The following is a 16587-nucleotide window of genomic DNA, read 5'->3' as shown; positions in this document are numbered from 1 at the left end:
AGGAGTTATTTGCTGTATTTTCATTTCAGAAAGAATAGTTTGTGTATAGAGTAGATAGTGTCTGAAAACTGAGCAGTCCATAGGAAATGATTGCCATGGCCCAGGTGAAAGACGATGAGAACCAAACCTTCATGATGGCTTTGAAATGAAAAAACTGGCCGGTGCGGTGGCTCACACCTGTAATCCCAGCACTTTGGGAGGCCGAGGCAGGCAGGTTGCCTGAGGTCAGGAGTTTGAGACCAGCCTGGCCAACATGGCAAAACCTCATCTCTTTTAAAAAATACAAAAAATTAGCCATGCATGGTGGCGGGCGCCTGTAATCCCAGCTACTCGAAGGCTGGGGAATGAGAATCACTTGAACCAGGGAAGCAGAGGTTGCAGTGAGCTGAGATTGTGTCACTGTACTCCAGACTGGCCAACAAAGCAGGACTCCATCTAAAAAAAAAAAAGAAAAAGAAAAAACTGGCAGGGCAGAATGGCTCATTACTATAATCCCAGCACTTTAGGAGGCCGAGACAGGCAGATCATCTGAGGTTTGAAATTGAAGACCAGCATGGCCAACATGGCAAAACCCCATCTCTACTAAAAAACACAAAAAGTTAGCCAGGCATTGTGGCCTGCACCTGTAATCCCATCTACTCAGGAGGCTGAGGCAGGAGAATCTCTTGAACTCATCTACTCGGGAGACAGAGGTTGCAGTGAGCTGAGATGGCACCACTACACTCCAGTCTGGGCAACAGAGAGAGACTCCATCTCAAAAAAAAAAAAACCTAGTAAAAAATGAATGAAAAAACTTTAAGGCCAGATAAGGGAATCATTAGAAGGACTGATGAAAAAGAATAGGTAATTTCATGAGAAAAGAGGAAAGAGTGGTGGAAGACTGGGGAGACTGAGAGAATGATGAAACCACTGATAAAAATGGGAAAGCTAAGGAATGGTTTGTGGGAGAGGATAAGTAAGGTTTTAGATGTGTTGAGTTTGAAATAATAACAGGCAGAAAGTTCCAATAGGACCTTAGCAAATGTATTCTGGTTTATTTCCCATTTTCTTCCTTTGAATGCCTAACATTCTGATAGCCCTGTTGGCCGTGACGACACATTAAGGCCCCAGAATTTAACTGTAGATGGCCTATGGAACGGCCCTTCTCATAGTCCAGGTGATCATGTTTAAACCTTTGAGAGTGGCAACTCACAACCCATGAAGAGGCCTCTGGAGTTGGGCCTGCCCAGCAGATGCTTCTTACAAAGATCTCCAGCAACATTTCCAAAGATGAGTCAGAGGCCACTGAGGTAGAGAAGATAATATTGGGACAGGAGAGAGGGTCACAGAAAGCTCAAGTTCTGGGTTCAAATCCCTATTCCATCAGTTATCTCTTTGAAGCCTCCGTGTACTCCTATGGGAAGAATAATAGAAATAATAACAGCACCCACCTTATAAACTTACAGTGAAGATTAAATGTAAAATGTGGCGCTGTCCTGGTGTATTAGTCCATTTTCATGCTACTGACAAAGACATACCCGGGTCTGGGCAACTTACAAAAGAGTTTTACTGGGCTTACAGTTCCACATGGCTTGGGGAGGCCTCACAATCATGGCAGAAGGTGAAAGGCACATCTCACAGGGTGGCAGACAAGAGAAGAGAGAGCTTGTGCAGCTAAACTCCCATTTTTAAAACCATCAGATCTGATGAGACTTATTCACCGTCACAGGAACAGCCCGGGGAAAGACCTGCCCCCATGATTCAATTACCTCCCATTAGGTCCTTCCCACAACACATGGAAATTATGGGAGCTACAAGATGAGATTTGGGTGGGAACACAGAGCCAAACCATATCACCTGGACTTAAAAACAAAACACACACACACATTGACACTGTCCTGGACTTCAAAAAAAGGTAACATATATTGCACTTGGCATATAGATTTATATTTTTAAATGTAAGCAGCCAGGCATGGTGGCTGTCTTTTTTGACTCTGTCTCAAAAAAAAAAAAAGTAAGCTATTGTTATATCCCCTACTGAACTGTGATCTTGCAAGCAGGGAGAAGATGAGCAAGGTGCTTGATGCCTGTAACCAGAACACTTTGGAATGCTGAGATGGGCAGATCACTTGAGGTCAGGAGCTCAAGACCAGCCTTGCCAACATGGACACAGCGGCCAATTTTTTTTTTTTTTTTTAGAGACAGGGTCTTGCTATGTTGCCCGGGCTGGTCTTGAACGTCTAGGCTTAAGCAATCCTCCCGCCTTGGCCTCCCAAAGTGTTCGGGTTACAGGAGTGAACCATTGAGCCTGGCCCCTAATTCCAATATCATTATGTCTCAGAGTATAGGAAGGCCAGAGGAGAGCAGGAGAGAGGGGAGAATGGCTGGTCAGTGGAGTAGTCAGAACACACAGAATTTATCAGTTAAGTTTGCTCTCGCATTTGGGTGTGTTTCATGATGCCCTAAGACAGTTACAATAGTAACATTAAAAATCACTGATCCTAGATCACCAAACCACATATAAGAAGAAGAAGAAAGTTTGAAATATTTCAGGAATTGTGAAAAAGCTACAAAAAATACAAAAATTACCCGGGAATGGTGGTGGGCACCTGTAATCCCAGCTACTTGGGAGGCTGAGGCAGGAGAATTGCTTGAACCCAGGAGGCAGAGGTTGCAGTGAGCCGAGATCTCACCATTGCACTCCAGCCCAGGTAGCCACAGAGTGAGGCTCTGTCTCAAAAAAAAAAAAGAAAGAAAGAAGACAGTGGGCATGCCTTTTTTTACTTCTAAATCCTCAGTTTGGGGGCATGGACACATAGAGTTTTGTTTTTCTAGAAATTCAGGTTGAACGAATAGATCGTACCACTGCACTCCAGCCTCGGGGACTGAGCAAGACTGTTTAAAAAAAGAAAAAGAAAGAAAGAAACTAAAAAAGTGCCCACAAAAACAAAAGGATCGGCACATTTCATAAGGGATTGAGGGAACGCACATGAAAGAGCTCTCAATGACGGAGGCTGAAACAATTTGAGCAACGAAATAGATTATATAGTATTGGATTATAACTCAAGGTATAAAATAAAGATACATGAATGCACACTGATTGTATTAGTTTGCTAGGGCTACCGTAACAAACAGCCATAAATTGGGTGGCAAAGACAGGTATACATTGCCTCAGCGTACTGGGGGCTAGAGGTCCAAAATCAAGGTGTCAGCAGGGCCCTGCTCTCACTGAGACTCAGGGCAGAATTCTTGTTTCTTCCAGCTGCTAGTGGTAGCTGGCATTTCTTGACTTGCAACCGTGTCAATTCAGTCTCCCTGCCTCAGCCTCCCGAGTAGCTGGGATTACAGGCACACGCCACCATGCATGGCTAATTTTTTGTATTTTTTAGAAGAGATGAGGTTTTGCCATGTTGGCCAGGCTGGTCTCAAACTCCTGACCTCAGGCAACCTGCCTGCCTCGGCCTCCCAAAGTGCTGGGATTACAGGTGTGAGCCACCGCACCGGCCAGTTTTTTCATTTCAAAGCCATCATGAAGGTTTGGTTCTCATCGTCTTTCACCTGGGCCATGGCAATCATTTCCTATGGACTGCTCAGTTTTCAGACACTATCTACTCTATACACAAACTATTCTTTCTGAAATGAAAATACAGCAAATAACTCCTCTGCTCAGAAACCTTCAATGACTCCCTATTTACTCCAGTGTCAAGTCCAAATTCTTGGGTTTAAAGCCACTAGTTCTATAGCCCTATTACTACCTTACAAAAACCATTCCATCTTGACCAAATATACTCACCTGCAAACTTTTGAATTCACACCTGCAAACTTTTACTCATGATCACACTTCTAACCTTTTGCTTCTTCTCTAACCATGGGTCCTTTGATTTTTATTATCAAGGTGTGGTGAAATTGAGTAAATCTATCCTAATCCCAAGGAGCTGATAGTCTATCAAGAAAACAGACTGGTGAATCAATGATGACACCACATAAAGATAAAAAGGATCACGAGGAGAGAGACTTAAGCTCGCCTAGAAGAATCACAGAAGGCTTCACAGAGGAGATAACACTTTGGTTGAATCTTGGAGGAACAGGAATTTGTGAGGGAAGGAATTGAGGGAAAGGCTTCCAGGCAGAGGGGGCACATCTGTCTCTAACAATCACGTGTCCCTTCTTAACATCTCTTGTAGTTTGTCTTGTATTTCCAGCAGCTTTTAACCGGCCTATCAACTCCTTTAGGACAGGGGCCATGTCCTGTATCTACCCTCTGTTAAATGCGGGTAGCAGCATTTACTTAACAGGATTGTTAGGAGTGTTATAGATAATTTATGTAACATACATGTCAGACACTCAGTGATTTTTTTTCTGTAATAAATGAATGAAGTGTCTAGCTCAGTTTCTGGCTCATACAAAGGTAGTCAGTATTTGTTGAATGAATGAGGATATCCTGTTTCAAAACTGTTTCGTTTACAGTTGGAAATCTGTACCTTGGAAGATCTCGGCTTGGCTCGCTGCAATCTCAGACTCCTGGGTTCAAGCGATTCTCCTGCCTCCGCCTCCCAAGTACCTGGGACTACAGATGTGTGCCACCACGCCCAGCTAATTTTTTGTATTTTTAGTAGAGACAGAGTTTTACCATGTTGGCCAGGATGGTCTCAATCTCCTGACCTTGTGATCTGCCCTCCTCAGACTCCTTAAGTGCTGGGATTACAGGCATGAGCCATTGTGCCCAGCCATAATTTCTAGTACTGCACGATGCTCTAGATCTTCCATTTTTCCTGTCCTGGCCCCAGAATCAACTATTTATCCAAGAAATGGAGAAACGTTCTTCCTTTTGTTAGAGAATGGTATTTAGAAACCTGGATCTAGCTTCAAGGTATGCTACTGTTATTGTAGTGTCATTGCTCCTAGGCCCTCTGGAGCAACGGAGCTAGGTAATACATGTATGTATACTAACCATGTGGATATAGGTATCTATCATCATTTCTGTATCTATTCATCTGGCTATATATTAAGCTAAATACAAGTTCACACTGCTGTCTCCCATTCAAACATAGTACCACAGAGTTCCTCATAGCCTTTCCCCAGTGGCTCTGTGACTTCTCCCTCTGCCAGCGAGAAACCTGGCTCCCAACATCCATCACTGATTTGCTCAACCCCAATATATATGTAAAACAGTTTTGAAATGTTAACCCATGCCCCAGTGAAAAACAGATGTACCAGTTACAGTAGTGTTCCGTAGCGTGCATCCGTCTTTTGTCTTTAGCCTTTGAGAGTTTCCAGTGAAAGCACTGTTTCTAAAGGTACTTAGGTCAGCTCCTTTTCTTCTTACCCTCCGCAGTGTGTGTGTATCATCAATGTGTAATATAATTAGATTCATTTGTCACAGTCTGTATTCTATCCCAGAATACCCTGGCATCCTGGCTGATTTTCTCAGTTGTTTATCATATGTTGAATAAACAGATATTAGCACTAAGCTCCCAGGGAGCACAAGTCCTGTATATCTTCATATGTCCCAGTTACATCTACATAAATAGGTGCCCTGCCCTGCAAATCCACTGAATGATTAAATATACTTTTATTCATTTAATTACAAAAAAGCAAGAAGCAGATCCTCAGTTGCTCCTTTTTGTTCACTAGTGATTCCGAACTCCCAGCCATCAGGCTGGCTCCAGCCCAGTCTAGAAAAGTTCTGTTCTGGCCGGGCACAGTGGCTCACTCCTGTAATCCCAGCACTTTGGGAGGCTGAGGCAGGTGGATCACCTGAGATCAGGAGTTCGAGACCAGCTTGACCAACATGGAGAAACCCTGTCTTTACTAAAAATACAAAATTAGCCAGGTGTGGTGGCACATGTTTGTAATCCCAACTACTTGGGAGGCTGAGGCAGGAGAATCACTTGTCCCCAGGAGGTGGAGGTTTCGGTGAGCCGAGATAGCGCCATTGCACCCAGTCTGGGCAACAAGAGCGAAACTCTGTCTCAAAAGAAAAGAAAAGTCCTGTTCCCTTGTTCCCTTCCCAACTCTCGTTCCTCTGATATACTGAGACACTGAGGCCCAGGTGGCACACACATGCATGCACACACATATGCTGTGTTCCTCCCCTGCCCCTTTACCTTTACAACCGTAACACAAAGATGTGTTTTCCTCTTTGGGATGCCTTTGCCATCTCCTCTCTTCAGCCCCATTCATCTCTTCTCCCAGAGTCTCTTGTAAAGCCCTATTCCCTGGGAAGCCCTGTTTGATTTACCCCGGGGGCAGCTTTCCCTCTGCTATTGACCCCTGACAGCACTCCGGGCCTCTCAGACTATTTGGCCTTTACCTGAGAGCAGGGAGAGGATGAAGAAGAGAAGGGAGGCACTGAAGGGGTGGGAGAGCCAAGAGAGCCCCTGGAGTAGGCTGGGCTAGGGCCAAGGTCCAGGAGGATGGTGGAGCCTCCAGAAGAGTTACAGCATCTCTGTCACCTCTCCGTTCCTCCCCCAGGACTGCCTTTGCTCCCACCAAAAACACTGATATTTCGGTGGAGGTCCAGAGATAAAGATGGGGGCCCCATTCTCAAAACACCCACAATCTAACTGGAAACATGACATAGGAAAAGAGTAGCAAAAATATAAAATAGCAACAAAATAATGTGGATGAATTCAAAGGAAGGCAAGGTCACAACTGGCCAAGAAGGTGAGGAAGAGGTGCCAGAATTTGGTTAGTGATAGGCTAGTGTGGTGTCTTGCGCCTGTAATCCCAATATTTTGGGAGGCTGAGGTGGGAAGATCACTTGAGTCTATGAGTTCAAGACCAGCCTGGACAATATAATAAGATCCTGTCTCTATATAAAAACCAAAAAAAAAGTGTTTTTTTGAGGCAGAGTTTCACTCTTGTTGCCCAGGCTGGAGAGCAATGTCACAATCTCGGCTCACTGCAGCCTCTACCTCCCAGGTTTAATCAATTCTCCTGCCTCAGCCTCCCAAGTATCTGGGATTACAGGCATATGTCACCACACCCAGCTAATTTTTTTGTATTTTTAGTAGAGATGAGGTTTCACCATTTTGGCAAGGCTGGTTTTGAACTCCTGACCTCACCTCGGCCTCCCAAAGTTCTGGGATTCTGAGCCACCAAGCTCAGCCTAAGGAATTTAAAAATTGGCCAGATGTGGTGGTACGTGACTGTGGTCCCAACTACTCTGGAGGCTAAGGTGGAAGGATCACTTGAGCCCACGAGGTTGAGGCTGCAGTGAGGTATGACTGAGCCACCACACTCCAGCCTAGGTGACAGAGCAAGACTCTGTTTCAAAAAAAAAAAAAAAACAAGAATGTGGCTAGTGATGAGGGGAGTGAAGGGAGGATCCTTGTAAGCTGAAAGCTTGGAGTTCAGGGGAATAAATGATTCTGAGCACAATGATGCCTTATCCTCACTTCCCCTTATCCCATTTCCATCCCCAAGATGAGAAACCATCAGGGGTTTTTGGGGAAGGAAATTCAGTCAGCTGGCCAAAGCAGGATGTGTTTCAGAGACTTGTCCATGGGGCTGTGAATGTCAGATGGAGCACAGGCTCCGTGTCAGGATGGGGAGGGCGGCTGTGGGGTCGGGAAGCGAGGGGAGGGAGAGAAGCCGGTCAAATAGCTAAAGCATGTGGGGCTTAAGTCGTAAGTAAATACGTGGGCCAGGCATGGTGGCTCACGCTTATAATGCTAGCACTCTGGGAGGCCAAGGTGGGTGGATCACGAGGTCAGGAGTTCGAGACCAGCCTGGGCAACAAGAGCGAAACTCTGTCTCAAAAAAAAAAAAAAAGAAAAGAAAAGAAAAGTCCTGTTCCCTTGTTCCCTTCCCAACTCTCATTCCTCTGATCAACATGGTGAAACCCCATACTACTAAAAGTACAAAATTGGCCGGGCATGGTGGTGCATGCCTGTAATCCCAGCTACTCAGGAGGCTGAAGCAGGACAGTAGCTTGAACCTGGGAGGCAGAGGTTGCAGTGAGCCGAGATCACGTCATTGCACTCCAGCCTGGGCAACAGAGTGAGACTTTGTCTCAAAAAAAAAAACAAAAAGAAAAAACATAAATACATAACTGACAGGTTGATAGGTGCAGCAAACCACCATGGCACATGTTTACCTATGAAACAAGCCTGCAGGTTCTGCATATACATCCTGGAACTTAAGTTAAATTTAAGAAAGAAATAAATAAGTAAAGGGCCCCCGAAGGCTTGAGGATAAGAGAATCATGGGATCAGGAGCACATTTCAGCAGGACCAGTTTGGATGGTACATGTGGGAGAGATGGCAGAAAACAGAGGCTGCAGGTCAGCTGAGGTTTACACAGCAGTTCCCATCAGCCCATGTTAGCCTTAGGCCATGTCACAATGTGGCCATTGACCCTCCTCTCTGGGACTTTTCGTCTGTGGACTGTGCCACTACTTCTCGTCTCAAACTTAAAGCTGAATACTCCTTGTTCTCAGAAGGAAGTCAGCACTTGGGGAACCAATTTTAGACGGACAAACTGAGTATGACAGACACAGCATGAGGGACCAGAAGACCAGGGTATAATATCGATGATGAGGAGGAATTTCCAGCAGAGTTTATTTATGGAAAAGCTAAGTGATACTCCAAGCTATTTAGCCTTTCCTCAACCTGGACGAAACTTCTCAGCAAACCCTTCTCACACAAAGGCCAGACAGAATCCCAGGGTTTTGCACCTTGGCCCTCACTCTTGGTCTGAGTGTTAAGCATGTGCTTCAGATTTCTGCCCTGGGTACTGAGGCAGCAGGCATCCCAGTGGGAGGAAGGCAGAGTTCAAGGGTCTCAGCCTGCAAGGAGACTGGTTAGACCCTCAGCACTGATGGCCATACAATTGGGGATCATGCTGGGCGGGGGAAACAGGGAAGTGTAATGCTGGGGTGGTGGGTGGAACTGGACTGTGCACTCTGGCAATGGAGCTGGGCAGGTGGGAGCGGCAGGCAGGGAGCGGTAGCAGTGTGGGAATGGGGATGGGGCGAATTGAGGAGGGTTGGGGAGGGAGCAGTGGATGTTAGAAGCTGGCAAAGTGTTGGGCTTTCTCTGCAAGATAACCTACAAAGGACGAGCACAAACTTTTTTTTTGAGGCAGAGTCTCACTCTGGTTGTTCCAGGCTGGAGTGCAGTGCTGCCATTGCAGCTCGCCTCTCCCACCTTAGCCTCCTCCTAGTAGCTGGGACAAAATATCACCAGCTGATATTTTGTATTTTTGGTAGAGATGGGGTTTGGTCATGTTGCCCATGCTGGTCTCAAACTCCTGGGCTCAACCCACTTTGGCCTCCCAGAATACTGGGATTACAGGCATGAGCCACCATGCCCAGCCTGACAAACATCTTTAAAGAGTCACATCGAGCTGGGTGTAGCGGCTCACACCTATAATCCCAACATGCTGGGAGGCCAAAGTGGGAGGATCACTTGAGCCTAGGAGTTCCAGAACATCCTGGGCAACATGTCAAAACTCCCGCTCTACTAAAAATACAATTAGCCGGGCGTGGTGGTGTGTGCTGATAGTCCCAGCTACCTGGGAGGTAAAGGTGGGAGGATTCACTGAGCCCGGGAGGTCAAGGTTACAGTGAGTTGTGATTGAGCCACTGCACTCCAGCCTGGGCAATAGAATGAGACCCTGCCTAAAAAAAAAAAAAAAAAATCTAGAACCAGAAATACCATTCGACCCAGCAATCCCATTGCTGGGTATATATCCAAAGGATTACAAATCATTTTATTATAAAAATACATGCACATGTATGTTTATTACAGCACTATTCACAATGCCAAAGACATGGAACCAACCTAAATGCATGGAATACTATGCAGCCATAAAAAGGAATGAGATCATCTCCTCTCCAGGGATGTGGGTGAAGCTGGAAGCCATCATTCTCACAAACTAACACAGGAACAGAAAACCAAACACTATGTGTTCTCACTCATAAGTGGGAGCTGAAAACAATGAGAACACATGGACACAGGGAGGGGAACAACACACTGGGGCCTGTTGTCGGGGGTGGTGAGGTGAGGGAGAGCATCAGGTAGGATAGCTAAGGCATGCAGTCTTTAATACCTACGTGTTGGGTTGACAGGGAGCAAACCACCATAGCAAGCGTCTACGTATGCAACAAACCTGCACATTCTGCACCTGTATCCTGGAACTTAAAATAAAAATAAAATAAAATTTCAATTAAAAAAAAGAGCCAGCTGGGCGTGGCTCACACCTGTAATCCCAGCATTTTGGGAGGCTGAGGAGGGCAAATCATGAGGTCAGGAGTTTGAGACCGGCCTGACAAACATGGAGAAACCCTGTCTCTACAAAAAATACAAAAATTACCTGGGCATGGTGGTGGAGGCCTGTAATCCCAGCTATTCAGGAGGCTGAGGCAGGAGAATCACTTGAACCTGGGAGGCGGAGGTTGTGGTGAGCTCTCCATTTGCCATCTGCACTCCAGCCTGGGCAAAAGAGCGAGATTCCATCTAAAAAAAAAAAAAAAAATCCACACTGGGATCCTGCGAAGCACAGCCATCTCCTCCGCCTTCCCAGCTTTCCACCAGCTTTCCCTCTTATTCAAGAGCATCAAGGCAAAGTCCAGGAGAAAGACCCTAAGACCCTAGCCAGAACCATGTGCAGGACAAAAGAAATCGTGATAAAGGGTGTGGGGCAGGGCTCCAATACCCCAGAACCCATCTCTGACCAGCCTTGGTGTCAGGGAGCTCGGTCAGAGCTTGGGGCCAGGAGTGGAAGAGGCTTGGTCGAAGAAAGCTGCCCCACGCCCCTCTCCTCCCGGCCTCTCCAGTCTGCATCAGTGTCTCAGGGCCAGAGGAAAACACCATTCCCCAAACACAGGTCCGTAGGGAAGGCGCAGTGCTGATAATGAGGTTCATTTTATTTGGTATTTACCTAAGAAGCCCTTGCTGACATTCTTGCTTGGGGCCCAGAATTTAAACTTAAGTCACTGCCCAGAGCCCTTGTTTTAGGAAAGAATGAGATGGCCCCTGTTGCATAACCCAGAGCTGGGTGGGTGTGGGTTTCTGGATGAAACAGTCCCGCTTCCTCTCTCTTGTGAGGCTGGGCTAGAGGTGTTTGGGTGGGCGGGACACTGCCTGGGAGAGGTGGGTGGGGAGCAGTGGAAGCTGACCCTTGGAGTTCAGGCGGACAAGCAGGCAGGCAAAGACGCTCAGAGACCAGTCCTTCTCCAAAGCCAAAGCCCCTTGGGCACAAAACAGCCTGATGTATCTAGAGAAGTCAATGGACGACTGGGAGGGAAGGTACAGATTCTGGGAGAGGAGAGGAATGGAGAAGTGAGCTTACCTGAAGAAGGGAGATGGGAAGGGGGATGGAGTCTGCTCTCTGGCCATTGTCCCCAAGAGCATCCCGAATATGAGTTCTTCTCACTCTGTCCCTCTCTAGTTTCAACCGGCCAATTTCCCCCTTTTCCTGTCTCCCAGCCAGTTCTCACCCTGCACACAGCCCTCTCCAATCCTTCCAGACTCCACAGGCACCCACAATGCTAGGGTCTCCCACGGTTCATTCAAGGTGTATTCCCCCCATTCTGGCTCCCCTCAGGCCCTTTTTCTCCATAGTCACATATCAGGGGTGCCGTCTCCTGCCCTTTTCCCAGTTTTGCCCTTCCTCTCCTCCTCTGCCCTGGTCTACTTCTCCCATCAGCAGTGGAATTTCCCAAGACCCCGTTATCCACCCTCTCCATCTTTTCTCTGTCCCTACACATTGACCCACTCCTCTCGTGATCCACACACCATCTCTTCTCAGTTCGCTCTCAGCCCCCATCTTCTCCCTCCCCACGTCCCTGCACGCCCCGAGTCTTCCTACACACACACTAAGTGGATTCACTCCCGTCCTCCCCCTCTTCCCCTCCTCTCCACCCTCCAGTCCCTCCAGCCAGCTGAACAGCTCCCAAATTCCGGGCGAGATTCCCGGGAACAAAGCAAGAAAAATCAGAGCAATTTGGGAAGTAAACAGAAACTGGAAAGGGAGGGGGAAAGAAGAGTGGGAGGACCCAGGTTGGGGGGGCCTCCCCAGTCCCATCCAGTTTAGGGAATGCCCCGGCCCTCTCCCCCACCCCCCTTCACCTGGCTCTTAAAGGGCCCGGCCCCTGGCCGGTGGCTACTTAAGACAGAGGGGCGGCGGCGGGCAGCAGCAGAGCTGCGACTGCTCTGACAGGAGAGGACCGGGCACAAACCCTGACCATGACCCCCCACAGGCTGCTGCCGCCGCTGCTGCTGCTAGCTCTGCTGCTCGCTGCCAACCCAGGAGGCACCTTGGCGAGGTGCCCAGGCTGCGGGCAGGGGGTGCAGGCAGGTTGTCCAGGGGGCTGCGTGGAGGAGGAGGATGGGGGGCCGCCAGCGGAGATCTGCTCGGACGCTGAGGGCTGTCTCAGGAGGGAGGGGCAGAAGTGCGGGGTCTATACCCCTAACTGCGCCCCAGGACTGCGATGCCACCCGCCGGAGAACGACGAGGCGCCTCTGCGGGCGCTGCTGCTAGGCCGAGGCCGCTGCCTCCCGGCCCGCGCTCCTGCGGGTGAGTCCGCGCCCCGCCCCTGCCCCGCCCACGTGAGACCCGCGTCCTCCAGGCAGGGTCCTGGGGAGACGGGAGTGGACGACCCTGCAAGCCTCTGCACCCTGGGCCTTGACGCTTCCTGTCTTGGGGGGGCACATTTGTGTGGGGGAGAAGGGGTCCGTTCAGGAAGCTGGGGTGCGGCCAGGGGACCTGGGGATACAGCAGAAGGTGTCCGCATCCGGCCTTCTTTTTTGCTCCCTGGATTTACCCTGAGGGAGTACCCTTGCAGGTGGGAACTTGGGGGCAACCGAGGGAGAAATGGAGGGTTTTAGGGCCATCCCATGCGCCCCAGTAGGCCCACCTCCTACAACCCTAGACGACCTAGCTGGGGAAAGGACCCAAATGTTGTTCTCAGCTTACACTTGGAGAAAGAGGGAAGGGAACCTGAGACTTCGAATTTCTGCACACGCTGAGAAATGACTCCTTTTCTCCTAATACCGGTGTTCGAAGTACCTGAACAGGAGGGGTCTAGAACCGAAGAGGTCTCCAGTCCAGAGTTGTATTAAACTCGACTAAGGACAGGCTAGGGCGTAGGGTGGGGGAGAGGGGAGAAAGAGTGGGGGGCGGGGAGAGGGAATCTGCCAAATCGGGGTTATGATTTAAACCTGCTCAGAACCGTTCACCCATCCTACCCCACCCTGCTTCAGGGAGGAGAGCAGAAGCTGAGTCACTGGGTGGGTGGGACAGAAGTGAATCAGCACTGAAAACATGGGGGGCAGCGGGGAGACAGGGAGGGCAGGGAATTCGAACTGCGCATCCCAGAGGCTCTGAGTGCCTTCCACGGGAAGAGATGGAAGAATGCGGAGGTTCTTTCCGTCCCAAATGCGTGACTGCAGGCTTCCGGGCGTCCTCCTAGAAGTGGGCTGGGTGGATGAGGGGAGGCAGTTTGAAGCTAAATGGTTGGGTGCTAAATGTAGGGAATGAAGGACAAGTTTTGGGGAGGGTGGGCATCCTGAGGAAGAAGGGTCAGACTCAGGATGGCAGGGGAAATGTCTTCTGGGTTATGAGTGGTAGTTAGCTGGGAGCTTGTCTTTAGCCACAGAGGGAGAGAGAGGATCCCTTTAGGGGTTCTGATATCTGATTTGATATTAGGCAAATTCCAAGCAGTACATGCTCCCCTTCCTGCCTTTTCCTAGCCCTGACTTATTTCCTCACCACTTCCCAGTCCTGAGCTCTCCCCAAACCCTCTGGAAACTTTCTCCAGAGCCAGGAACGACCTGCAGGTTGGAAGCCCCTCTTTTTCTGCACCATCTTAACCTGTCCTCAGCCTGTCTTGTTTAAGAGTTGAATCCATATACTCCTGGGACCAGTAGGGTTGAGCTGGCCTGAGCCACAGGGTACCAGAAGGGAGAGGTTCCCACTGCAGTACTCAAGAAGTAGCCACATCTCAAGCCTGGGAGGGGTGGGTTGAGTCACAGCAAGGTCACAACAGGGACACACATTCCATTTGGGGCCATGTTGGCCCCACCCTACATCCGTTGCTCTTCTGCCCCATCTCCCGGACTTCGTGCGCCCCCTTCTGGCCTCTGATGGAACAGCCAGGTCTTTTCATTCAAAGCTCAAAGCCCCAAATAGTCCTGTGAATTTGTTCTCCATTTTTCATTTATTATTTATTTTAAAATTATATTCATTTATATAATATTTATTTATTTATTTATTTAGAGACGGAGTCTCACTCTGTCACCCGGCTGGAGTGCAGTGGCACAATCTTGGCTCACTGCAACTTCCACCTCCTGGGTTCAAGTGATTCTCCTGTCTCAGCCTCTGGAGTCGCTGGGATTACAGGCACCACCACCTCGCCTGACTAATTTTTGTATTTTTAGTAGAGAAAGAGTTTCATCATATTGACCAGGCTGGTCTTGAACCCCTGACCTCAGGTGATCTGCCCGCCTCGGCCTCCCAAAGTGCTGAGATGACAGGCATGAGCCACTGCGCCTGGCCAATAATTTATTTATTTTTGAGACAGGTTCTCAGTTGTCCAGGCTGGAGTGCAGTGGCATAATCATGGCTCACTGCAGTCTTGGCTTCTGGGGCTCAAGAGATCCTCCTGCCTCAGCCTTCCAAGTAGCTGGGGCTACAGCTGCACACCACCACACCTTGGTAATTTTTTAAATTTCTTGTAGAGATGAGGGTCACATTATGTTGCCCAGACTGGTCTCAAACGTCTGGGCTCGAGTGATCCTCCCACCTCCGCCTCTCAAAGTACTGGAATTACAGGCATAAACCATTGCACCCATCCTTGTTCTCCTTTTTTTTTTTTTTTTTCAAAATACATCTCCCTTATAAGCCTTAAAAGCACTCTGGGAAATATTGTCAGGAAAAGTAATGTAACTATTTGTCAGAGAAAGAAGCTAGGGCCAGCATCATGCAACAACGGGGCATAAGGCCCACTCTTCCTTATTTCAGTAGGTGATGTGGGCAAGGCCCTTCTTCCTCATGGCTCTGGCTGATTTCTGGCCTCTCCTCCTTTCCTTCTGTAGTTGCAGAGAAGAATCCTAAGGAGAGTAAATCCCAAGCAGATACTGCCCGCCCTCAGGATGTGAACCGCAGAGACCGACAGAGGAATCCAGGCACCTCTACCACGCCCTCCCAGCCCAGTTCTGCAGGTGTCCAAGACACTGAGATGGTGTGTTTGGGGCTGGTAGGGAGCAGGAGGGGTGGGGAGCCCTGGAGACTTCCATCTGAGGCTGGTCCCTTGGGCTTGGAGATGTCTCCATTGTCGGTCCTGGGTGCTTCCCTGGTGGGCCAGTGGGTTGGAGCTGAAAGCTGGGCTGGAGCGGTTCTAAGCTGCCTGCTCCCCCTCCGCCAGGGCCCATGCCGCAGACACCTGGACTCAGTGCTGCAGCAGCTCCATACTGCGGTCTACCGGGGGACTCAAACCCTCTACGTGCCCAATTGTGACCATCGCGGCTTCTATCGGAAGCGGCAGGTGAGACTATTCCTCCCCTCCCCCTGCTCCAGTAGAAGGCTCCTGCCAGGGAGTGGGGGCAGTGGGGCTTCCATAGCTGCATAACTAAGACACTGCCCCATCTTTAAGGATCTTCCAACTTTAGGAGAGCATAGAGAATAATGTAATTTGTTATATAAACATACAGAGTAATCAAGCACGCACTGACGTAGAGAACTGAACTGAAACTACTTAAGGACTGGTCTAAAGTTGTGGCTCTCAGGCTTGAGGCATCAGAGTCCTCTGGAAGACTTATGCACAGCGGATAGCTGAGCGCCACCCGCAGCATTCCCGATTCGGGAGGTGTGGGGTGGGGCCTGAGAATATGCATTTCTAACATGCTCCCAGGTGATGCAGATTTGAGAATGCCACTTTGAAAACTACTGTTCCAGGCTAGCAGGATGCACACAATTTATAGGTTGAAGAGAGGGAACTAAGGAGACAGAACCCAGTGGGCCTCGCTGTCCCAAGGGGACCCTCAGTTGTTTCTGCATCCTCAGACTCGGGCGTCCCCTCCCATTCTCCTTCTGGAAGCCTCTGGCCTCACCCCTGACCTGTGTGCCTCTCTTTTCAGTGCCGCTCCTCCCAGGGCCAGCGCCGAGGTCCCTGCTGGTGTGTGGATCGGATGGGCCAGCCCCTGCCAGGGTCTCCAGATGGCAACGGAAGCTCCTCCTGCCCCATTGGGAGTAGGCGATAAAGCTGAGGAGTGGGGGACTGCAGGGCTACTGGCAGGAACATGGAGCTTTCATCACTCGACAAATAACCCGAGCCCCATGGCCCCCTGCGGGCCCTGCCCCTGGACCCCTCACACTGGGCCTGTACACATGTGGTTGGAAAGTGTTGGTGTCAATAAAGCTGTGTTTGGGGTTGCTGGCTTGTGTCTCTGTGTCTGCCTTTCACAGTTCTGGAGCCCCTGACCCTTTCTCTGCCCTAAGGCTCACCCACACATTCCTCCTTTCCCATGGATACCTCCAGTCCTTCCTGCAGCAGCCACTGGCAGAGGCTTCGAGCCATCAAGCCTCACAGAGCTGCCCGCCGGGAGGTGGGAGTGGGAAGGGGAGACACTGAGATCATGGCCTTAGTCGGAAATTGTGACC

General features: G+C 49.4%; 1 protein-coding gene across 1 annotated transcript; it reads left to right on the top strand.

The window, feature by feature from the left end:
* Positions 1 to 12122: 12122 nt before the first annotated feature.
* Positions 12123 to 16359, top strand: IGFBP6 (insulin like growth factor binding protein 6). The gene is made up of 4 exons (XM_002752462.7): positions 12123 to 12504; positions 15024 to 15169; positions 15353 to 15472; positions 16065 to 16359. The coding sequence occupies exons 1-4, from the start codon at positions 12174 to 12176 to the stop codon at positions 16185 to 16187; spliced, it is 720 nt and encodes a 239-aa protein (XP_002752508.1). The 5' UTR covers positions 12123 to 12173; the 3' UTR covers positions 16188 to 16359.
* Positions 16360 to 16587: the final 228 nt, after the last annotated feature.

Source organism: Callithrix jacchus, chromosome 9 (assembly GCF_049354715.1).
Source record: "Callithrix jacchus isolate 240 chromosome 9, calJac240_pri, whole genome shotgun sequence".
Classification (NCBI taxonomy): domain Eukaryota; kingdom Metazoa; phylum Chordata; class Mammalia; order Primates; family Cebidae; genus Callithrix; species Callithrix jacchus.
The sequence above is the reverse complement of the archived record's forward strand: the minus strand, read 5'-3'. Positions and strand labels throughout refer to the sequence as shown.